We start from the raw sequence: 26,175 nt of genomic DNA on the forward strand, positions 1-26,175 counted from the left end.
TTGAAGATTCAGTTAATTAAGGGGTTTGGCCTCAAGAGCCGTTGTCTGATCCAAAAATGCTAAAAATCCATTAACCAACAATTATTTGGTGTGCGAAAATAAAAATTTAACACATTAGACAGCTGTTAACTGAAGATGATCACATTTTTTCCCATTTTTTGGTACCCTACAGGGTTATTTTTTTTCTCGGGCTGATCCCGAAAATTGAAAATGTATTGTAGGGTGGTCCACATATACAGTATGACCCATAAAAATGCGAAAATCTGTCACCAAGGTTCGAAAACACTTTTCTTGACGTCAACATGATTTAAAAACCCTTCTATTCATTCAGGCATGTAGGTTAACACGAAATTATCGCGAAACCGAAAATGACATGATAATTTTCTCACGATTTTAGGGTAGTTTTATACCAAGGTTCTTAGATACACTAGGTTCTCCGACTTTCACAGTAAGTAGGCGAGGAGTGAGCGGGGCTCTCAATGAGTTTGTTTATTTTTTGCTCAGCTTTTCTGTGGTTTGTTGGTAAACAAACTTCATGAGTTCCGCATAGTTGCATAGCCTACATAGCCAAAATGGCTGAATCGGGAATTCGTTATTCGGGAACACCTCCTGAATATATACCCACCTTGGTTTTATACATATGTATATTGCTCGAGGAGGACCTGCGTACACTCGGGGTATTCGAGCGACGAGTGTTAAGAACCATCTTTGGCGGCGTACAGGAGAACGGAGTGTGGAGGCGAAGGATGAACCACGAGCTCGCGCGACTCTACGGCGAACCCAGTATCCAGAAGGTGGTGAAAGCTGGCCGGATACGCTGGGCAGGACATGTTGCGAGAATGCCGGACGACTGTCCTGCAAAACAGGTGTTCGCTACGAATCCGGTAGGAACAAGACGAGCGGGGGCGCAACGAGCGAGGTGGTTAGACCAAGTGGAGCGTGATCTGGCGAACGTGGGGTGCCCGAGAAATTGGAGAACGGTTGCCATGGACCGAGTGAATTTTAGGAATTATGTTCGTCAAGTTATGTCGTGAGACGGAATACTATGTAAATAAAATAAGTATATTTACTTCAAACATCAAAAGAAAAGTTAATCAATGGAGCCTTGAGTCATCAAAGTCTTTACAGTGTCATTCGGTACCGGTTTCTCAGTTTTTTCCATTTTCTTTACATGTCCTTCTCGTGCTTGACTGTCTTCTTACTCTTCTCGCTTCATTATTGCCCAGTACTGCACCCAAAATAATTTTGAAATTTTTTCTACGGAATTTTTCACGTAAATTTAGATTTTGTTGCATCCTATCTATTCTACGTGAGTTTTATGTAACCACAGAGTATCAAGGATGCCCTTGTAAAAGCTACTTTACTTTCACATAACTTACACATGAATTACACTACTTACACGTAAATTCCAAGTGGATGATAGCGGTAATGAGTTCTTATTCGAAAAAGGACTTCTTGTCAGTAAGCTTTCTTGTTTTTTTTTGCTGTCGTCAGAAGTCGACCAGTAGACCACACTTGTCATCCTGCGGGGCCCTAGTACAAGCAATGGAAATCCGAGCGTCGGCAGCGTGGAGGTAAGTGTATATGGATTTCCCGGTCGGAAATTAATTCATTCTAAGCTGAGATTTGTGTTTGTTTCCAGCTTCGGAGAAAACTTCTGGAAGCTTCACCTAGTAGAAAAGGAAGGACCGTGAGAACTAGCCGTCGGCATCGAGAGGACGGTTCCAATCAAGAAGATTTCGTAGGTGTTGGAGGTACATTTCAAAAGCAATGGAATGGCGCACAAGGTACATTATTCACAAGGTTTAAATAAATTATGTTTGCGATAAAATTGAATTTATTTTTATTTTTTATTACCGAAAGTAGAGACGAAAACATCATTTCAATACTAAACACATTTAACGTAGCTTCCATAATCACATCGCATTGAACTCTCTTGAAATTCACGTAAGTTGTACGCGATATTCACCAAGCAAAATTTCCTATTAGGGGAGCGTTTACTTATTGTTTTCGTACAATTTACGTGAAAATCAATTGGATAAAAATTATGTGGTTTTTCACGTAGCCACGACGTGCGGATTATTTTGGGTGTGCTAAACGGGGCGCAGCTCCGGACAGTTTGGCGGGTTCATGTCCTTTGGAACAAAATGGACAAAATTGGCCTCATACCACTCCAGTACTCTTTTAAAATAGTGGCATGGTGCCACTGCTGCAAGAACGGCAAAATGCCCTTCTCAAAGCACTCAGATTTTTAGATCTCGCCATCTACTGTGCCCTTTGTCACGAAAGGCTCACTCCTCAGTCCGCAAGAGCAGATGGCCTGAAAAACAAGATATTTGGAGGCGAACTTCGACATTTTCTTCTTCTTAGATTTGTCGTCCACATCAAACTTGCTCTTGCCGGGGAAAAACTCCAACCCCGGAATTTGTGTTAAAAATCGGCATTTATTTACGTTTCGTCGTCCATCACACAGCAGCCATAGTTTGTCAGCATCTTCTCGTAGAGCTTTCGTGCCCGATTTTTAGCCGTCGATTGTTGCCACTCATCCCGGTTTGGGAAGTTCTGTACCTCGTATGTATGGAGTCCAGCTCTCTTCTTTGCATTCTAGACGTAGCTCCGCGACATGCCGATCTTTTTAGCCTAATCCCGGCTTTCTTCCTGCTCTTTTGCCGTGGTCCAACGTCAACCGCGCTTGGAACCGCTTCAACACTATGGAGACAGTAGAATGGTGAATGTTCAACATTTTTCATAACTGCCGGTGCGACGGGTCAGGAAACTCCAGGTGTTTTAAAGAATTTGTTCTCTCAACTCGCGTTGGTTCACCTCCATTTTCGTTGAATCGAAAAACACGACTTCCGAGTTTGACAGCATGTAAACAATACACATCAATGAGAAAGTGTGCATAATCTGGTTGATTTTTACCCAATGGTAAAAAAGTTATGGTCTGAATCGGGAACATACTTCCGCACTATAAGCCTTTGACATTGAAGCCCATACCTCAAAATGCTGTGAAATTATAGACGCCACTAATGTAATATATGGCGGCCAGTGTTCTGAATATCAATCAAAACAAACACTCAGGATGCGTTTCCTGTTGGAAACATTCTGATTGTATAATGGGAAAGCGCCTCTCGCAACTGCTTCGCCTGGCTGGTATGCAATCTCGATCAGCGCTCTTATCAGCTATGCAAACCGAGTCGCATCATTCAGAATAATCGGTTTAGCAAACATCGCATATCGGAGATGATTGAGATACAAACTGATCCATTCTGAATGTAGCTCACTCAGTATCTGCCTGAATTATATGAAAATCAAAATTATTTTTTGCAGGACGAGAAAAATCAAACAATTGTGAGGAACACCATAAATTCTCAGTAATTTTAACGTGACGGACGACAGTTTAATAAAAGAACTTGTAAAAATTGAAAAACACGGCGAAATTGAACATCTTTCCCTCACAAACACAACTACAATTTGATTTTAATCATACTGATGTTAAAAAACGTTATAACAACAGATAAATTTATTAATTTGCTGTATATCAAATCAAACAAAATACGCTAATGATCGGCTTCATGTATCACTCACTCACTGCCTGATCCATTCACTCCTGATCGAAGACCAACAAGATTCGCCATATGCATTGCGCATTGGTGAGATTCCAATTTGATGATGGTGCTGCACTGTTTTGACAGCAAGCATCTAGCGAGGTGATCTGTATTTTAGCGATGAATTGAACGATCGATGATCGGGTAGGTCGAGTAGCAATCAATAACGAAACCCGACCGCTGTACGTTCAGGTGCGAAGGGCAATCAGAAACATTCATTGAAAATGAGTGATATTCAGAACACTGATGGCGGCCTTTAGAATAACAGTTAATTTCGGCCGACTCTCTCGGGAACAACGGGCAGAAGCATTCGGATTTGAATACTTCCAACTGGAAACGTAGCATGAGCATCTTCTGAGTGATTCAACCACTTTTTGAACCGATTGCTTAAACCTAAAATGTGACCAAAAACACCGGCCATACATTACTCAACTGTTGTTGTGAGCACAAAGTACAGTCTACGACAACCGCCATGATGTTTCATCATTATGATGTTTTAATATCCCGTCACCGATCCACATGGGACTTTTCATAATATCTTTTGGCTGTCTCGAGCCGCCCATAAGTGGATACCTGCTGAAAAAAAAAATCCTTAACAACACTTTCTAAATAACAAAAAAAAAAAAAACGCTGCACCATTCAGTGGCAGCGTTTCGTTCAGACGGGGTGTTGCGAAATTTCCTGGACGGTACCTTTAAAGGGGTCATTAAAAATTCATACGCCTTTCTTCTTCCGGGAGTGTTTTAACTTGGGCTTTTGTGTTTTTGTTTTCTGGTCCCGGTTATTTTTTCCACTTTAACTCCGGGCGAGCCAAAACAGCGGCAAAAGTCTTTTTAAGTGTCAAAAAAGTTTTGGGTTCCACTTTTTACATGTTAGTCAGCGCTGTGTAAAAAGTAAAAAAAACTGTCAAATTGTTTTTCTTTTTTGAGAAAAGTTTTACTGAATATTCTTCAGATGAGTAAAAACATATTCACCATACATGAAACAGGCCTACTTGATCAATTCAATAATTGTCAGTGATTTTTTTTTACTTCGGAGTATCGTGTCTACAGAGCAGTAGAAAATCGTAATAATTCATTTGAAAATGAATTATCTGATATAGAATATTCTGCAGCAGAATCAAATCGAGTTTCTCACTTAAATAAAGTGGGTATAGCAGTAAAAAGCTGAAAGCGTATTTACATAGGAAAAACTTCCCCCGTTCCCCCACCGAAATCATTTTCAACCTCCAACGAACCGTGCTCTATTAATATTTAATGCTCCGACGGCAGCCGGGCCAAGTACCCTTCGACCATCGGAGCTGTCAAATATGAACGTCGGTAACGTAAAATGAAAGTCAACCCAGTTCTTAAAAGATCGATTCATTTCGGCACGAACGCCAATTTTTCTGGCGCGAAAGGTCTGGACTGAGGAGACCGAAAAGACCAACGCCATCGTCCTTATCGCGATATCATTATTTTCCCGACATACCCGTTTCGTGTGTCAATTAATGAGAGGGCTTACGGATTTTCCGTCATTCATTCGGTAACGTCCCGTCCAAGGAAAAAGTACGAAAAATTACCGGTAATTGACTTACCCGTCGGCCGACGCGACGACCGCGTGTTTGGCAAACGGCGGTCACCAATTTCGTATTCATAGCAATTCCATCCAGCTCCTATTAAACAAACGAAAAGCTATCGAAATAACTGAAAACACCAACGGCTAGAAACGAGACAGAACACAAAAAAAACCTAAACACGTTAAAAAATACTCTAGAGAACTTTGAATAATTTACCAACCCCGCTCTGGTTAGTCTAAGTAGGCTTGGCGTGGGTAGAACAATATCGCTCCCCGGTACCAAAATGAGCTCGCCGAGATCCTCGTTTAACGAGGAAACCCTCAGCGCGCTTCTTTGGAAAAACTCACATTTTATTACCTCCCGAGAGTTTCATTCCAAGGGTGTGTATGTGTGTTTTCGAGTTTTTTTTTTCGTTTATTTTCTTAACCAGCTCCACCTTAATATTGCGACCACGAAAATGGCGGTGGCAGCCTAACGGCAAGAGGAATGGAACCCAGCTGGAAGGAAGGAAACGGGGCAGTCACTTGGCCCGGGCAATCAGTCAAATTAAGCCGAAAAAAGAGCAACGATGCGAAGGGAAGAATCGCTGTACTAGAACGGAACCGATGTTGTTGTTTTGGCAGCCGGGGGAACAAATGCCGTTCCACGCCGATGAACACGCACCCATCAAAACATTCTCCGGGCATTGTTCAACCACTTAAATACGATAGGCAGGGGAGAGCGTTTCAGAAGAAGTTATCGATTGTTTTTTTTTTCGTTTGAAAGAAATGTTTATAATTTTGTTAGAATATTCGGCGATGATTTTCCTTTATATTTGTTTCCATACCAGTCGTTTTTTAATCTTTGTATATCCGCGTTTTTTTTTTATCAATAATGAAGATATTCACCCTCGTGGTTAAACATGTGACCATCAGCTCAAAGGACAGCCCAACCCAAGTAACACATTTTATTTAAATGTATCATTGTTTTATGGAAGTTTTTTCAATGTATCACAGTTTTATCACTGTTTTGTAGAAACTCTAGAAAATGCTTGTTTTATTTTATTTGACGTGTTTGACATAGCTTGAAGTTCTGTAACAGCTTCTGTTCTGTAACTTCTGTTGCAGCTTGGATAAAATATCATCCTTAATGTTTATTAACGTAGTTACTAGAGCTCTTAAAGCTACTATTGAACACATTCTTTCCTGTTTTCTTAAAAGCTTTCTTGCCTGTTGTATAGAAGCACTCCATGCTATATTTTTAGTTTTTTGAGTGTTTAGTTATTTAGTCGGAGCAAATCGCTTTACTTACGACTCCATGCAAAAACCATATACTCAGCCGAAATAGGACTGTTAAATTCACTTGGATTTCCAAGTTATTTATTTATTCACATAGTACAGACTCCGTTCGTTTTTGGCAACATGCCCGAATATTTTGTGTTGCCAAAATCGAATGTTGCCAAAATCGAACGGTTTTTTTTCTGAAACTTTTCTCTCTTATTTTTACAAAATAACTATTTTAATAATCATTAACGTTTAGTTAAGTCAATTTCCGACCATTTTTAGAATTTTTATATTTTTTTTCCTCATGTTTTTGATGCATTTTGCACTATTTTTGTTTTGTTCATAATCTTTGTTTTTTTTGTCATTTTTGCTGTTTTTGTCGTTCTTTGTCATTTTTAATTTGATTTTGTAATTTTTAGTCTTTTGTTTGTATTTGTTTTTGAATTTTTTTAATTTTTCAACTTTTTGTAATTTTTGAGTACTTTAAATTTTTTTTAAAAAACTTTTGATTTTTTTGTTGTATTCTATCACCATTTCTGAACTTAAAAACATATTGTTGGTGTTTGTCTAAATTTTATCGATCCCGTTATAGAAAAAACTTAAAGGTAATGTCGCTTCTAAAAACCGTTCGATTTTGGCACATGTGCCAAAATCGGATGTTGCCAAAATCGAATGTTGCCAAAATCGAATGTTGCAAAAAACGAACGGGGTCTGTATTCCGAATCACGACATAACTTGACGAATATAATTCCTAAACTTTAATCGGGCCATGGCAACCGTTCTCCAATTTCTCGGGAACCCTACGTTCGCCAGATCACGCTCCACTTGGTCTAACCACCTCGCTCGTTGCGCCCCCGCTTTTCTTGTTCCTACCGGATTTGTAGCGAACACCTGTTTTGCAGGACATTCGTCCGGCATTCTCGCAACATGTCCCGCCCAGCGTATCCGGCCAGTCTTCACCACCTTCTGGATACTGGGTTCGCCGTAGAGTCGCGCGAGCTCGTGGTTCATCCTTCGTCTCCACGCTCCGTTGTCCTGTACGCCGACAAAGATGGTTTTTAACACTCGTCGCTCGAATACTCCGAGTGTACGCAGGTCCTCCTCTAGCAATATCCATGTCTCATGCCCGTAGAGAACAACCGGTCTAATGAGCGTCATATACAGGTTACACTTCGTGCGAGGACTAAGTCTTCTCGACCGCAGTTGCTTGTGGAGTCCATAGTAGGCACGACTTCCGCTGATAATTCGCCTCCGGATCTCACGGCTGGTGTCATTGTCTGCGGTCACCAGTGAGCCGAGATAGACAAAGTCTTCGACTATCTCCAGCTCGTCGCCGTCGATCGTGACCTTTTTATTACTGGACAAGCGGGTTCGGTCGGTCTCGAATCCGCAGGCCAGCATGTATTTCGTCTTGGACGTATTAATCATCAACCCAATCCAACTTCCTGCTTCACGTTCAGTTTGCGGTAGATCTTCTCCACCGCCGCAGATGATCTGCCGACTATATCAATGTCATCGGCAAAGCAGATAAGTTGACTGGATTTCGCCCACCGATCGTCGAATAACACCTTCTAGCGCCACGTTGAACATCATGCAGGATAGACCATCACCTTGTCGAAGCCCCCTGCGCGATTCGAATGAATTCGACAATTCACCCGAAATCCGCACACAGCACTGCGTTTCATCCATCGTCGCCTTGATCAGTCTGGTCAGCTTCCCGGAAAAGCCGTTCTCGTCCATGATTTTCCATAGCTCGTTACGGTCGATCGTGTCGTATGCGGCTTTGAAGTCGATGAATAGATGGTGCGTAGGGACTTGGTGTTCCCGGCATTTTTGGAGGATTTGCCGTAATGTGAATATCTGGTCCACCGTAGACCGTCCCTCCATGAACCAGCCTGATGACTTCCCACGAATCTGTTTGCTTGTGGCGTTAGGCGGCAGAGTAGGATTCGGGACAACACTTTGTAGGCGGCATTGAGGACAGTGATCACTCGATAGTTCTCACAGTCCAATTTGTCGCCCTTCTTGTAGATGGGGCATATTACCCCCTACTTCCACTCCTCCGGTAGCTGTTCTATGTCCCAGATCCGGACTATCAACCGGTGTAGGCAATCGGCCAACTTCCTTAACTTCACTCATCGTCGCAACGCCATCATTAGCTACGCCGGCGATGTACCGTCTCTCGCCGTCTTGATCTCCTGCATGTGCGCCGTTCAGGTGTTCATCGAAGTGCTGCTTCCACCTTTTGATCACCTCACGATTGTCTGTCAGAATGCCCCTGTCCTTATCCCGGCACATTTCGGGCCACATTGAGGCACGAAGCCTTTGCGGGATGCGTTGAGTTTCTGATAGAACTTTCGTGTTTCTTGGGAACGTAAATTTCGACCTTTGGCTGAAAGCAAAGTATAGTCAGCAAATGATCTTCTACCTTTTCCTTCTGGTACATCAGGAAGATCAGAATTAAAAATATTGGAAGTATACTACCCTGAGGGACACCAGCTCTAATTGGTGTCCTTGCAGAGCATGAATTTTGAAATCGAGCCAATTTAGCTACTAACCCTTTGTGCCAAACACTGACAGAAGCTTTCTCAATATCTAGAAAAGCAACACCAGTTGAATAACCTTCAGATTTGCTAGCGTTAACCGTATTACAACGTTTAAATTAAAAACATGAGCAGACTCAAATTGTTGGGCTTATTTTTTAGCTTTTTCTGCATTAGTTAAAAGAAGTTGAACCCCATCTTTCAAAGTAGTAATTGGCTTCTGGGGCTTTTTCAGAATTTAGTTAATTCCCAAAATGGCTTTCAGTAGGGTTTTATGTCCTCTACTGCTTTAGCAAAATTTTCATTACGAATGAATTTTATACGACGTATGATCTCTTTTTGAAGGTCGCAATAAATAAATTTTAAATTAGGATCACTTGAATTGAAGAGAATCAAAAATGCCTATGTATTAGGAAATTCAACAGTTTAAGTGACAAAGAAAGTTTCACGCAACAATCTCCAAGCTCAGTATTTATTACCAATATACTGCAATATTTACCGAAAAAACTGTAAAAAGGCAACCAATTCAGTGTTTTTACTACCTAAAGCTCGGAACGTTCAGTAAATTATAGCAGATTATTTTAACCGAACAATCGGTCATTTCTAATCTAGAAATTCTAAAATTTCGAACTCGTAGTTTCGCGGTTCGCATACAGTTATGTTCAACAAAATAAATTTGTTTCAAGCTGGATTTTAGTGACGTGTTTTTATGTTTATGTTTTATTTTGATAAGTTGATAAAAACTTGTATCAATACAGAGAGAACGTATTTCAAACCGTATTTCAAAGTCTCTATACTTCTTGAACGAAGACCGAAAAAACAAACACATAAAAAGGTAAAAAAAAATACAAGCAGCCAAAAATGCGACAAATCACCTACCGGCCACCACCGATTCGAAAATTTTGCCCCGGAACCACTGAAATCCTGCCCAAATCCTCCATTAAAATCCTCCCGAGACGACTTTCATCTTCCGTCAGGCAAAACATCATCATCTTTATGGCACCGGGCGGGCAAAACTTTGAGGTTACGGTTAGGCCAGGCGGCTTCCGGTCTTCCTTGGAAGATGTTTACTAAGAAAATCCCTCCTTTCGGAATCTTCTTGGTGAAATGCTTAGAAGATGATGACTGGTGGAGAGGGGCTCTCTGGGATAAAATTTAATGTAATTACTCCTATTTGGATAATTAAGTCTGCCCGTACTGGCTGGGAGGAAGAAAGTGCGAAAATCCGACACCGACGACGACGACGGTAGCCATGTTGTTTTTCTTCTTTACGATCCGCGCAAACGTTTGGCGCGGTTTTGTGCTCCAGCTTTGGAAGATGGGTAATCTTTTGCCGGGCTTTGGAAAAGCCCGGGAAAATTTACGGCTCTTTCAGACGAAAAAGGCTGACTTAAGCCCGGGGATATTAATTGGTTTTTAAATAGCCCGGTGGTTTGTTGGTTTTTTATGATTTTTTTGGGATTTGATGAATTAGCCCTGAAATCAAGCATCAAGCTGCCTAACGTGAATTTTAATCAATAATGACGGAGTTGTTTCCCAGCTTTTATGAGGCAATATTTTTGGAGCGATTTTTTTTCTCGTTTTTGAGGAGTACAACCCATTCCTGGGCTCAGGATTCGGTTTGGTTATCCACCCAAACAAGTGTCGTCCACCATGAAACGACCCGAAAAGCGCTATAAAATATAATGAATGCATGAATAATTCAAAAATCGTAATTAGAAATGTTAATCCCGGTAATTGTTGCTCAGCACCTAATTGTTTCGTATAAATTACGTTAAAAAGCACAACTTGCTCATTAGTATTCCAGAAGGTTTTATACTCGCGCTACCGCTTTTGGGGCGCCCAACTTCTGGTCATGCAGCACAAACCAATTTCGAGCTCATTCCGTCGGGATTCGTTAGCCCGGAGTTCGCAGCTTTGCCTTGTTTGGGAATTTTCTTGGTCCACTCTTCTTTTGCATGCCGCGGAAACTTGTTTGGCGGCCAGTTTTCCTTTCTTATTCCTTAACTGGGACCAATCGAGCCAAACCACGCCGGGCTTCCATTCGATTATGGTAAAATTATGTTATTTTTAATTGAATTTCAATTAAACACAATCCAATCCAGGGTTCCTAGCAGATATCCGTCCGTCGAGTGTGATGTTCTTGGAAGTTGAAGGAAGAATATAAAATTGAGAGAAACAACAAAAAAAAACCGACCCAATTGCATATCACACTGCTGCCGCTGGCTTCTGCAGCAGCGCGCTCGCCAACTAATTGACAGCTAGAGAAACAAGCGACTCACCCCCGAGCCAATATGGCGACCGTTAGAAATCCCATCGATGGATGTGCCGCGCGGCTTTGATTATATCGAATCGTTCGTTCGCTCACCCGCTCGCGGGAAGTGTTTTGGGAATTCCGGAGATGGTAACGTTTTTCCTCATTTTTTCTTGTACCATCATCGGATGCGGTGTCGGTCGAATTTGATTTGATTGCACTTTTTTCCGGCCTCTGATTCGGTTAACGGAACCCCTTCGAATCTGAATCGACGGAGGACGACGGACGGTCATTTGTCTATGACCCGTACTAGATCCAATACGAAAGACATCGCCGGTTCTTCGGTATGCAATCAGCTCTGATGTGGATGCAAATCAGCGCGCACGACAAGGCAGAAAACTAATGATGTTAAACATGTGCCGCTACTAGTGTTGGCTGTCACGACGACCAAATACTTCGAGTTTGGTTGGTTTTTTTTTCTTATCGAGATTGGTTTGGTTGCAGTAGCCCCAAGTGTCCAGAGACCATTTTTTGCCTTTACGGAGCGGAACTTCTGTGGTTTGTCTTGTCAGTCTAGCGACAAATTGTCACATGATGTTCTCAATTTTTGCGGTGATTTATTTTTTTAGATTGGTTCGCTAGCTTCAGAAGATGGTTTTTCCACCATTGACAACTTTCTAAAAAAAAAACGAGTTCAAAATAGGAAATGCATTTTTTGTGTCAATACGCGATAACGCAACGATTTTGAATTATTTTTCCATTTTTACTGTGTTTCAGGCTTAACTCAAGGAACCAAAAGATCCGTAAAACAGGTTCTTAAAAGTTTATTCAGCTTTATTGAACGAATGAATCATTCTACTCAGCTATAAACACAAGAGAATCATTTTTGGTGCCTATGTTCTATGACTTGAGACGATTTTGGTTGTATTGAATTAGAATAAAAACGGATTTTGAATCTGTTTACTATCCTTTATTCAATCTAGAATTAAGATCATGCCTAGATATTTAGTTTTAGAAATACAACTTTTTGAAAAAAAATTCAACAATTAAAAGAAATTTGAATAGATAGGATAACAACAATTTCAGAAATCATTCATAAGTCTTTGAGTATTTGTTATTGAAGATTTTAACTCATCTCCCAACTTTGTTGAGAACTGCGAAACGACCTGACTTATGCTTTAAGAAATATCATAGGTTCCATTTGTTTGGAATCTTCTTTTAAATTTCTTCAAAATTCTTATTATCGGATTCTGAAAATTATCAAATTTTCAGAGATGATAGAAACTGTTAGAGAAACATGTTAATCAATGATTTGAAGAACATAAGCCGTAAATGACATAGATTCTTCGAGAAAGATACACCGGCCCACCGACAGGACTTGAACCCGCAATTTCCCCGCTTCAGTGCAACGGAGCGTTAGCCAATAACACCACGGTGAACGTGACGAAACAGGCTCCAGTATGCGTACAAATCGAGCTCCATCGGTTGAATGCTGGATCATTTATCGATACACTCCATGCAGGGTTGTCAACATTTTTTTTTTCAAAATTTAGGGACATGTATCTTTTTCAAAAAATCTATGTCATTTACGGCTTTTGAAAGAATGCAGATACTGTCTTTCTTATAACTATGACGATCGTCCATTTTTTTTTCAAATGAACTATGAAATACTCGACTTTCATGAGTTCTGTCCAGGTTTCCCAAGAGTTATTACAATAATGAATAATGGGACAAAACTTCTAATTCTTATATGATTTGAAAAAAAGTGCGCGACTCACCTCCACTTTGTCCGCCGGTTCTGGAACCAGGTTTTGACCTGGGCGTCGGTCATCTTGAGTCCCCGGGCCAGGGCAGCCCGCTCCGCCGATGCCAGATATTTCTGCTTGTGAAACCGCTTCTCCAGCTCAGCCACCTGGATCCGGGTGAAGGAAGTGCGCGGTTTTTTCCGCTTCGGTGGCGTTCGATTCTGGTACGGATGGCCGATCCGGCGCACGATGGGGAACGCTGCTGAAATAGGGAAAAGGAGGGAAAAAGAATGAGAGGGTGTGGTTCAGTTTAGTACAGCGGCCATGTTGGGCCGTAATTCAAAATGGGACAGCAACCATGTCAACACGCTATTAAAGCACCATTAAAACGTAAATGGACTTCCTCCGGTCAGTGAGTTATTTAACGACGACACGTCGAAAAAGGGGGAGCAGCATTTAATTTTTATTTGCACTCATACAATCGTAACCAGATTGGAAAATTGCTTTTCCTCGTTTTTTTCCTGAACAACCATGAGTTTAAGCTGGGTATAATTCAATCCCGCACAATCTATTCGAAACAGGCAAACATTTCGTGACTAATGGGAAATTAGTTTTCGACGTTCAATTCGCTTCGGAGCGATTTCAATTCTATTGAATGGCACCGCTAAGTACCAGAGTAGGTAGTAGTTCGCCTTCCCCCATTTGCTAGTGGGGTAATTTATAGCACCGGGGCCATAAATTTTCGATGAACAACAATTTGCCAGAGGTCGACACCGATTTGTTGTTGTTCCATTTTAATAGTAGTGAGTCGGTACGGGACGGCATCTTTGACATAATATGTCAGTAAATAACAACGGAATGAGCTGAAAATGGGCCCAGCTTCACTCAGACTAAATGCCATCCTGCGGTCAAATGATGACAAGTTTGTTTGGGGATGGGATGGTTTGCCTATCGTTGCGTGAAATTGGGAAATGTCGATTTGAACCGTGATATTGGTTGCTTTATCTGCAGGGATTATATTTCAATTAAATGAAACGAAAAGATGACAAATGATTATTTCACAGTTCAAATATTCTGAAAATTCCTCCGTGTTTTGGAGGAAAAATAGAAAGTATTTGAAATTTGCGAGAGAACTAATGATGATGATGATATTTATTTAAGACCTTTTAACCTTAGAGGTCATTCGGGTCTGACGAGAGAACTAAAGCTCTTATAAAATTCTGACAGCAGCCAAGAATGATAATTGGATAAGATCTTGCCGCATTGTGAAGAATTAAGATAATGCCTTGTTAGACTTAGTCGATTTGGGGTCATTCTTGAATCTCTCAAACCTTGGGGTCTTAAAAGCTTCGTTTTGGTCAAAAACTCATCCATGATTTTTAGCAGAAGTAACGTTTACATGAATAAATTTGAACTTTTAGGTTTGTTTGGGAAAATTGAATATTTTTTACTTAAAAATCAACATCATTTTTGTTTCTTCTGTGGAACCGTGCCTGATAATGGTTTTTGTACAAATTTATACATTTTTGAAAGGAAATTTTCCGCTAAACAACTTTGTCGAAGATTATAATTTCGTATCTTTTTAGACAAGTTATTAGCTGTTCAACAGGTGTATGTCTTTTGGCATTGATAAACAATAAATTCAATTGACTATTGTGAATCCATCTTGACTAAAGTGCTCCGTTGTGCATAGCCTCAGTACGTCTTGAAGTTACAGTCAAAAAACACCATTTTTTTTTAGTTGGTAACCACAGGTGGTAAATCCCGGTTTACGGATTGTATTCCAAGGCACGGCGAGCCACCGCGTCCCCCCAGTTTGCTACTCTGGGTCCATGGGTACAATAGGAAGACTCATGATATACTCCGTGTATACCCCCTACTCCCTAAACTCCACCTGGGGCCGCAGACCTGGTTCCCACCTCGAACTGTTTAGTACACTATACTTCAATAGTGGGAGGTCTATTCGCGCTAATGCGCTCCAAGGCAATACTCATTAACGAGACCACTTTCAGCAAAACCTCTCATCCTTATGACTCGACGCCTGAACTCTCCTCTAACGACTTGAGAACCGACATCTCCTCGCAATGACTCAAGATTCCCACACAAACCTCTCCTCTTCGCGACTTGAGGCCTGATCTCTCCTCTAACGACTTGAGATCCGACCCCTCCACGCATCGACTCGAGGTTTACCTCTCCTCTGCACGATTTATCGCCCGATCTCTCCTCTAACGACTTGAAATCTGATCTCTCCTCGTAATGACTCGAGGTGACCACTTGTACCCCTCCTCTTGTTGGTAAGGGGCCTGATCCCTCCTCTTACGATTCGAGACCAGACCCCTTATCAAAAGACTCGGGGTTGACCACACAAACCTCTCCGCCTGAAGGTTTGAGACCTGACCTCTCCTCTAACGACTCGAAGCCCGACCTTTTATCTTCAGGGTTCGAAGTTTGCCACCTTGCCCGTCGTGTGCCAGACCGAGAGCAGCTTCTCCTAGACTGGCGCCTGTAACGGCACACGCGCGGGTTTTAACGCAATGACTCGGATGATTCCCGACGAAGACGTCATCCTACTCCGACTTGAATGGCTCACCCGGCGTCGACAGCCACTCTAGCCGTGGGTATTCCCCGAACGTGGAATAACCCTTCCCCAACGATTTCCACTGCGAAGAAGGTCTAGTCTTATCCCCGCAGCTGCTGTCGTTGAGAACCGCTCTACTCGGATACTTCCCGAAGGTGGAGCATCCTACGCACGAACGCGGCGCACCCACGGCATCCGCTACGCAGAAGGTATTGTCTTATCTTTGTAACTTCAAACCGTGGGGTCGGACGCACTCTACTCGACAGCCCCCGCCGATGGGGTCAGTCTACTCCGACCGTTGTCCGGTCTTCTTTATCCCCCTTGGCTGGCAACCCTAGGATTTTTGGCCCGCGGATTTTCCTGCCCGTTGTGTGCCAGATCGAGAGCAGCTTATCCTAGACTCGCGCCTGTCACGGCACACATTCGGGACTTGGAACGCTACGACTCGGATGTTTCCCGACGGTGACGACATCCTACACCGATTCGAGAGGCTCGCCCGGCAACGAGAGCCTCTCTACCCGTGGGTATCCCCCGACAGTGGTTAACCCTCTTCCCTCAAGATCAGCTGCGAAGAAGGTAAAGTCTTATCCCCGCAGTTTCCCTCTTAGGAAGCGGCAATACTCGAATACCCCCCGACGTTGGGGTATCCTACACACGTTCGCGGCGCACCCCCGACCTCCGCTACGCAGAAGATGTTGCCTTATCTTTGTAGCTTCGATCAAGGGATCGGACGCACACAACTCAGATGCTCCCCGTCGATGGAGTCATCCTACACCGTTCGCGGATTGCCGTTGGTTCCAGCTCCTCTGCAGGGCAGTCATGATCCGGGTGAACCCATCGCTGACCGCATGCCAAGTGTTGGAATCCGCACACATCCTCTGTACAACGTTATCTGCTGTCATGTCGGCCCCACGGGCGGCAAATATTGAAGTACGTACCGCCGCAAACCTCGGACAGACAAACACCACATGCTCAGGTGTTTCCTCTTCTCCACCACAATCTGGGCAGTATGGCGAAGCCACATGTCCAAACCGGTAGTGGTACTTCATGAAGCATCCATGACCAATCAGGAATTGCGTCATATAGAAGTCCACTTCACCGTGCCTTCTTCCGATCCAGCTCCCGATGTGCGGGATCAGACGATGGGTCCACCTTCCTCTCGTTGAGCTGTCCCACAGCTGCTGCCAGTTGGACATCGAGTCCTCATTGGCGAGGTCTCGTACATTGGGCGTGTCTTTGTTGTCGTAGCAATAGACATCCTCCTCAAGTAAAACCGAGATGGGCATAACACCCGCCACTACACAGACGGCTTCGGACGACATGGTCCGGTATCCGCTGATAACCCGCAGGTTCATCAGCCGCTGAAAGCTGCTAAGTCGCTGCAGGTTACAGCTTCTTCCCAGGGCCTGCCTCCAGGCCGCTGCTCCGTACCGCAAGATCAAAGTGGTCACGCTTGCCAGGATCCGCCTTTTGCTGCTTTGGATGGCCGAGGAGTTCGGCATCATCCGTGTGAGTGCGGCCGTGGCCATTGCCGCTCTCTTGCACACGTATTCATCATGGCTCGTAAAGCTGAGCCTGTCGTCAATCATCACCCCTAGGTACTTGATTGCGCGTTTGGACACGATATTGCACGGTTCAACGGCAATGGTACCTGTTTGGGGTGAGATTGGTGATAAGCACCATCTCGGTTTTGTGGTGGGCTAGACGCAGGCACTTGGAGTGCATCCAGCTTTCCACTGCCTGGATAGCTACCGTGGTCAGTAGTTCAACCTCCGCTGTGTAGGAGCCTCTCGCCAAGAGGACTACATCATCCGCAAATCCTACGAGTTCAGCTCCCGATGGGAGGCTCGTTCGTAGGAGTTCGTCGTAAGTGATGTTCCACAGAACCGGGCCGAGTATTGACCCCTGTGGAACACCCACCGAGACCTCTTGTGTTCGCAAACCCTCGCCGGTCATATACTGCAGTTGGCGATTGTGGAAGTAACTTTCCACAAGCCTATACAGATATGCCGGGATCCTCATTTGGATGAGCGACGACGCAATCGCTGTCCAACTGACACTATTGAAGGCGTTCTTCACCAAAAAGCACCATAGGGTCCGTCTAGGGGCACAGGTCCATTTTATTATGAAAAAACGGGTAAATCTTGAGGATTTTTAGTTTTTGGATCCAAACATTACAAATTGTCCCAGTTGTGTATTGTAAACTCTATAAGAGTGCCCGCATCTATTAGTTCCCGCCTATGTGGTAACGCTGTCATTATTTGCGTTCGCGGTGTTCCGCTTTTGTTTTTCTCAAGGTGTGTATATATAGCAGGTGTTACCGTACGTCAAATTCTCGATTCAACCATTTTGGCCTGTTTGGTTTTGCACCAGCGGAACTCATGGATTTTTTTTACCAACAAACCACAGAATATTCTTATGTAGACATGTATACCTACGTAAGTCTTTTTTGTTCCTCATTGTGATTGAGACTTGCCATTATTCTACAATCAGCTTAAACAGAATTAAAAAATCACATACCTTGTCCTTTCACGGCAACGGTTCCACTAAGTAGATTCAATCAGCAGGTACCAGAAGAAGCACGCAATATAATTACCCAAACACGAGTACGATTGTGATAATGAATAAGTTGTTATAAATGGCTGTACGCGAAATTCCATCGTCCTTCGTAGAGAACATGCCCGGTAATTAATTTGTTTTCTCAGCACTGATGAAAGCTGCCAAAGCCAGTGAAAGATAACTGGCGCTCGCTTTCTGAACTGGGCCCAAAAAAAAAAAGATAACTTAAAAGCCTTATCAATCGTTCTCCAAAGTGACTTGTAGTTTGTAGTTATTATTCTTTTGAAGGGTTTCTGGACGAGCATTCGATATAAACTGAAACACGAATAAGGGTATGTATGCATATTCTGCGCGATTTAGAGTGGATTGAAAAACCGGTATTTATGAGACTTCTGGTCAGGCAAAAAAGGTGGTGGGTCGTAAAAATCGTAACCAAACGGGCAAATAAACACATTTTTATATTCACCGCAAACGTTTGGTTTAGGGCTCCAGGCTCACTTTTTCCGAGGGCTTGCGGCGCTCTAGAGGCAAGTGATTTCCGATAAACCATATTGGGAAGCTTGGCTATGCGTTTGGCAAAAAGGACTACGCTCCTAACCTATAAATTGTGAAGCCCTGTTGGCCTGTTTCCATATTTGCGTACAACACGTGAAGGTTATGTTTATTTGCCTGAGCGCGCAAACGTTTTATAAATAATAGAAGCCCAATTGTAGGATCTTTTTTCGATCTCGTAAGTCGTGCAGCGATTGCGAGGCTTGGCTTTTGCCAGAACACGGCAAACACTCAATAAACACTCAACGTGTTAAGAGTTTCTTATCCGTTCCTGGCTTCCCCAGAGCTTCGTTGCTCCCACAGTTCGAATCGAAATCAATTCACTTTTCCCTCGGTTTTTACCCCGAAGTGAAAAAGGAACGAGAAAACAACTTGAGCCGGGAGGGTTGTACATTTTGTGGTTTATCTGAAAAATAAAATATATTATTTATAGTTATAGGATGATAACGCCTGGCACGAGCAAATAGCCGGCCCACGTGAAGCTCAACTTAAGAGCCCAATTCAGGCATCTAATCCATTCGACCATTAGAGCAGCTAAAAGCTTATGTACAACTCAATTAAAACCTCAACCGCGCGGTGGTTTGAGCTTTGTTTTCCTGTCAGAGCGCAAACCTATTCGTGCTATTCCATGCATTCGGTAGATAGCGTCCCAGCTGCTCGATATTTGACAACCGTATTTCATCGCATTACGATTGATTGAGCTTGTTTTCTAGCCACACTTCCACTCACTCGGAGCGACCCATAGCCTGTTCACGACAAACCACTCGAGGAGAACACAACACTCGCGAGACTATAATCACAATTAATTGCCGCACTCAAATCCTCGTATCGCTTAGGTTGAAACGAAGTGATTGAACTAAATAGCTTCACCATCATCCTAGCACCGAGCTTAGAGCGCTAAACTGTGTTGCAAATGCGCCAAAGCGTATAGGTTTTGACACTTCTCCTTGATGCGACTAAACAAGCATCATCTTGAAGCCATCCCATTAACTGGAGGCGCGTTTGCCATTGAACCCCTTAAAGATAATGCCTCTATTCATAATATTCATAACCCTGTGCTTATATCGACTTCTACCCTTCAACAGCCACATCATAAAGTTGTAAAATTTAACGGTTATGGATCCAACCCCTCCCCACATTTTCCCGGAACACTCTACAGAGAGGGAAAACTCTTGGAAAAAGGGATCCCGAAAAATCCCAACCAATAGGAAAGAAAGTGGGGGATAAAACCGTTTCGTCCCTACCATCCATCAAAACCAGATCCCTGTGCTGCTGGTTTTTCTGGAAATCCAAAAACCCTTATAACCAAAAATCATTGCGACCATCTTTTTGCCGATGCTCCTACCGAAGATGATAGCATTATTATTGTTATTGAGCATTCGGGTATCGGAAGCAGCCAGCATTTGTGGGGTAATATCGATAATCTCATATTGAGTCTCGATGGTTGCCGGGCTGTTAACAATATTGATCGATCGGCTAATCGAACGGGACAGTTTTATGCCGACCGTTCCAAATTTGCTGAGCCCATTTCGGATCGGTTTTCGAGAAGCTTTAGTTAAAATGTTTCTTTCAGTTTAATCAATCATCGGGGAAGCAAACTGCTTTAAACAAGCGTCTACACCTGCGACTTCGGAAATCAGCAGCTTATTTATATTTTAAAATTATTTAAGATGTATTAGAATTCAATCTGCTCGACTTAATGAGGAATGTTGTCGATCCACCCCTGATGGCATGGATCGATAGCATCCGACCTTTCTTTGATAAAATAAAAAAACGCACTCATTCTAAAAACATTACAAACTATTTAGAGGACTGTATTACCAATTTGACTTAACTTCTGATTACAAACTATGAACTTTCCGACAAAATTTGGTCCTTTGACACTGGCCACTGAGGCCTCTGACGTGGGCCGATAGTATTATATTGCATCTTTCTCGAATTTCAAAAGGAAAGGTTTTTTTTTGTCGAAACGAATGACAGAATTTTTACAGATTTTTAAAATGAGATTAGGGTTCTCGGGTTATGATTTTAAATTTTGTCTACAAAAAGCTTTAATTTGTTCGGAGAATATCACTTTTCTTATTTTTCTTAAATATTTTGTTCTCATGCAATGCAAATAAAACTCCAACACATATTTAGAGCTTGCTGTAAAATTCTCTTACTGCAACTTTGAGACCGCGGAAAAGCGAGTAACGAGAACACGTTGTTTTTAAAGGCCGCAAACGATGCTTTCAAGACCAGACTGATCAAAACAATTTATTCCTCTCTTGATAAGAGACAGAATATTCAGCAATGCAAAACGCTGCCTTTCTCCAGTGGAAGGCCAAATCAAAACAAACAATCAGCAACAGTAGCATCAAAAATCTGCGCTTCCTAAGCCATTCCGTCTTTTCCACTGTAATGCCAAATCATAACAAACAATCAGAAACAGCTTTAACCGGCGCTTCCTAGCCAATACGTCTGTATCCATCAGAAGGCTAAATCAAAATTAAAAAATCAGCAGCAGCAGCCTTGAAAATCTGCGTTTCCTAGGCCAATCCGTCTTTTCCACCGGAAATCAAAACAAACTTAAAAATTTGCGCTTCTTTCTTGATTTCTTGATGCGTTTTTTCCAGCATCTCTGTCTTATTTACCGTAGTCGGAAGCATTTTTTAACGGTCTGAGCATCAGCCTTGAAAATCTTATCGACTATTCAGAGATCCACTCAGACACTAGACTGAGTCGATTTGGGGTCATTTTTTAGTTTCTCAAACCCTGGGGTCTTAAAAGCTTCCTTTGGTTTCAAAACTCATCCACGATTTTTTTTGCAGAATTTTTAAATAACGTTTTCATGAGTAAATGAGGAATTTTCGGTTTGTATGGAAAAATTGAATATTTTGTACTGAAAAATCAACATCATTTTTGTTTCTTCTTATTTCTAAATTCTTCAAAGGGCATTTTTCGCTGAACAACTTTGTCGAAGACCTTAACTTGTATCTTATAAGACTAAAAAGTTATAAGCTGATTATGCTGATTATGAGGGTTATGTCTTTTAGCATTGATAAACAATAAATTCAATTGACATCACTGCCTTATCAGATACCAAATTACGGTTTTGGACAAAGTTATTCAGCGGAAAATTTCTTTAGAAGAATTTATAAATTGGCACAAAAACTGTGGCTCCGTTCCACAGAAGAAACAATAATGATGTTGATTTGTTCAGTACAAAATATTCAATTTTCCCATACAAACTTAAAAGTTCAAATTTACTCGTGAAAACGTTACTTAGAATTTCTGCAAAAAATCATGGATGAGTTTTTAACCAAAACGAGGCTTTTAAGATCCCAGGGTTTGAGATATTAAAAAATACCCCAAATCGACTCAGTCTACTATGACAATAAACTTTCGTTTATTAACAGACTCGGATGGTGCACTGTGTAAGATATTGGACTGGCAAGCCGAGATGAGATGTTGCAGCGAGTTCGATTCTCACTGTATATTTTTTGGGATGATTTATCCAATAAGAGGAAAATCCCACAGAATGTTTTTTTATGTTTCGCTTGAATGTAGTGGTCATGCATCATTTTGCTTGGGAGCTCGAATCTTTGTGTCAAAGGTGCTTTTCCAATCATATCATGTTTCGTACAGTACACTTTTCAGCGCATTTTTGACACAGAGATTTTAAAAATAAGCATTGGATTTTTGCCACCCCTTCTTTGGGTGTACATATAAGAACATGTAGATGTGAACCCGTTGGAGAAAATTTAGGTTTAAAGTGTTGCTTGGGTTATCAAGCCGCCCTTGAAAATTGTGTTTCAGTGATTTTATTTTGTTTATAATATCTAGATATTTCTCAAAGCTCTCAGTCATTATAAATTACTTCAAATGATACGCAGTTGAAAATTTAAAAAATGACAAATAAAACTACCCAGACATTATTCCAAGAACTACTTGTGATGACAAAATTACATGGTACAACTAACAGCTACGACCATAAATAATGACTGAAATTAATGTGGACAGATTACTAAAACACGTAGAAAACCTCACACACGACGACGGCCGCAAAAAGCGAACGGGGAAGCAATGTGCCAGTAATCAGTCTGCAATAAAACTACTGAAAAAATAGGGACAAATTGCCGCATCTCGGGACGCAGCAGGAAAGCCCGGAAGCAGTCTGTAGTCTTCAATTTTAATTTACTGTCATTCAGCTTTTGATTGGAACTTGGACTTGGTTGGTGGCTGAAAAACGATATAAACTGAGCGGCAGCTGATGAGCTGCAATTTGGAAGTGTGGAAAAAACATGGCCGATCATGCTATTGTTTTTGTTTTCGGTTTATTTTTTTTTCGGGGAGGTTACTTAAAACGTGCCAGTAATGGGTGGCTTCTGACTGGCTACTGCAATGGCATTCGTTTGAATTTGTCAAGAAAATGCACGTTTGCACAACGAACACGCAAAATGGTTACTTCGGGTTTGTTATTTCGGCCATGCCGTGCCCTCTCATACGGACAAGTGTCTTTTGGAATATTGCCTGGACTCAGAACCTTCATAAAACTGCCGCATTGCAATTATGACCGGCGAATAATCAGAAAAATAATTGGAACGATGGTAAAGTTTTTTTTTCTAAAGAAAAGGGCAGTAGAATCTTCGAAGAATTCAATCGGATTCATTCATCCGAAAAGCACTTCCGAGCTGGCGACCGCCTGTCGCGACAATCCGGAATGGGACCCCGGAGAAGAACACGCATTTTATCACGAAATACAACGCGCGGCCATAAATCGAGTGCTTAATAAGTTTGCCGCCAGCAGCGTCGCGTCCGACTTGAGCTGCCTTGGCCTGGGTCTGGTATACGGAAGAGAAAAAAAGTGTTGCCCCGAATCGACCCCGAAAACTGGTTCGACGAATTAAAAGGAACTAAAGTATGGTCGTCACGAATATATTCGATCACCCGAATCGTCAAGGTTCAAAAATTTTGTGTCTTTCCGATGATTAATACCAATTTAATGAAGTAGCATATACGTATAAGACACATCTTCGCCTCCGGTCGTCGAAAGCGTATTAATTTTATGGCGAAACAGAAGCTACAATCCCGCGGGGCTTAATATGTTTGATCCGAAAAGGCGCCGAAGAAGCTCTAATTACCCCCAACAGGTAGTGCGGCGCAAGTTGGCCGTCTATCATAAAACAAATCTTTATGCCCGCGTAATCATCGTGGCATGTTTTGATTGATCTCAATAATATTGTTGGACTCAGCAAGAAAACACGAGTATAAAACGAAATCTGACCACTAACAACTGTTGCCATAAAACTATCGCCCGTTTCAGTTCTTTTTAATGGGGGGACCAACAACTCAACTCACTCAACAGAAACAAGATACCGAGATCACCTTCGCTTCTTTCAGCAGAGTTTTTGGATGAGATCTTACGGGGGGCAATTGCGTGTCACAGCTCATCTTCGACAATAACGTCCTACAACAAGAAACACACTAACTCCTAATAACGTGGCGCGGCAGATGAGCAATTAAATCCACTAGCCTAGCACTATGGGACAAACTGTAAACCTTTTACGATCCTACAATCACCGGATGGAATCCACCCTTTGTTTAACGACAGATAGATGTTTATGTAGCCACCGTTTTTTGATTTATGCTGTCCGTCCGACTGGCAATGATAGCTGTGCCTGTCGGACTAATGTTGTCTTTTGAAAAGCGTTAAAAATAATGCTTTATTGTTACTCCATAAAAGCTGCGTTGATAAAATGATCCTCGAATCCAATTGTAGGGAGGCATCAAACTTTTATGATCGTTTATTTTTAAATAATGTCCTCTACTGAATGTAATGAACACCCCTGGAGAACGAAATTTTATGTACAACTCATGATGCGCGTAACCAGTAAGTTTACTCACTGCTTGGTGGAACAAGGATCATCAATGACGCGAGTTGGCACGCGTGTCAAGGAAGTGCACTAGTGAGTAAGAAAGGAGGACCACCTTTAAATTCCCGTCCACAGAGGTAGCCAAACACTTAGGTCAACTCACCGAAATATGGCAAGAGATAGCGCTAGTAGTCGTGCGCATTGACAACGCATTAACGTAACATGGCAAATATTTCATCTCCCTAAATGTCCTTACAGGATCCAGAATTCCTAGTTAGGGAAACCTAAACTGCTGTGTTGTGCTCCACGATCCGGCCTGACCAACGAACGGAGCCGATACCCCAATTCCTGTCTGAGAAAGCGTTTAACGACCGACTACATCCACGCGTTAGTATTCTATGCCGACGACTTTCTAAGACGTTGATAAACTCACTTTAGTGTGGGTTCGTCACCCAAGGTGGGACCAGGTACGCCGGTTACAAAGCTGCTTCGATGGCTAGTGCTAGTCAGGGGAGTAAACCACCTGGTCCGGAACCAACCACCTGATCCGGAACGAACTACCGTAAGTGCTATCCCGCCGGGACTCTAGACCGATGACCACCTACGAAGGCGATAGACTCGTCTTCGATAGCCAGCGTTATCCAGTGACGTAAGTCGCCTGATCTGGAACCGATCCCCGTGGTTCGCCAAGGCCCACCCTTCGGTGTTCTGAAGGCGTATTCAGAACACTTTGGGTGAACTCGAGCGCCATCTGCCGGAATTAGGCCACAAACTACGAGTCATCCGGATCTGACCCTTACCTCGTAGACCATTCGTACCATCTCTGAACCAAGCTTGGTTCGTCTCTTACACTGGTCAACCCACATTCGGCTGAGACAACGTTAACCCTAAGGTAGGTCATTCAACAACTTTATATGGGAGGTTGTAGAGAGAGAAGTGTTCTACAAACCTTGTTCGGGAGATAGTAAAGTGGGAATTTGACTGAGCGCATTAATGTTTTTCCATGACTCCGAATTTCGAGTGTTACTGACTCGAAGGCTGTAACCATAGGAAAGTTTCTAGCCAAGATTGTCAAGATTCGTCGTGTCAATGTCAAGGAAGTGCTGGTGATTGAATGTAGAGTAGAGCGGACCTGCCTTCAACCCAAAAAAAGCCTCGAATGCAGCCTACCAACATATGCGCACACAGATATCGGCACACAGCGTCAGATGTCAGCACCTTTTACCCCTAAGGAGTCAGGGTTGATCACGTAGGGTTGCTAAAAGAAGCTTGGGAAAGGGATAGAAGTGTAAACGGTCGGATACGGAACGCCATTGTCCTTCAACAAAATGGTTATTTCTAAGATGCATCTCTGAGCGCGTACTAAGCTAAGTTAAAAGGTTCGAGTACATTTGGTTCCGCATTTCAGAAAAAGTGCAAAACTCGCAGGAAAAGCCTGACCTAAAGTACGGCAAAGATTGCAACAAGCTCGTTTGTTTGTGTAGAGAGATCTACCAGGTAACCCAAGATTCGGAACATTCCCTTTATCACCTGGACCCCGTTATTTATCCCTTGAGTCCGGTCCGCTGAGGGTTCCCGAGGCAGCTCATCTGAACGCCGATTTGAGCTTCCACTCATAACGTGGACGGCCGGCTGACTTCTACTCGGGGGTGTCGAATTTT

At 42.5% G+C, this 26,175-nt stretch overlaps 1 protein-coding gene across 3 annotated transcripts in view; it reads right to left on the minus strand.

Annotated features, from left to right (window-relative positions):
• Positions 1-26,175, minus strand: part of LOC129740609 (T-cell leukemia homeobox protein 3) — a 70,797-nt gene that overhangs the window by 14,666 nt on the left and 29,956 nt on the right. For 2 of the 3 annotated variants that reach the window (XM_055732337.1, XM_055732322.1), the window contains exon 3: positions 13,004-13,232. In XM_055732337.1, the coding sequence (XP_055588312.1) occupies positions 13,004-13,232 (229 nt within the window). The remainder of the gene's footprint in view (positions 1-13,003; positions 13,233-26,175) is intronic. The other variant, XM_055732329.1, reaches the window with a different exon arrangement.

This window comes from Uranotaenia lowii, chromosome 1 (genome assembly GCF_029784155.1).
Source record: "Uranotaenia lowii strain MFRU-FL chromosome 1, ASM2978415v1, whole genome shotgun sequence".
NCBI lineage: Eukaryota > Metazoa > Arthropoda > Insecta > Diptera > Culicidae > Uranotaenia > Uranotaenia lowii.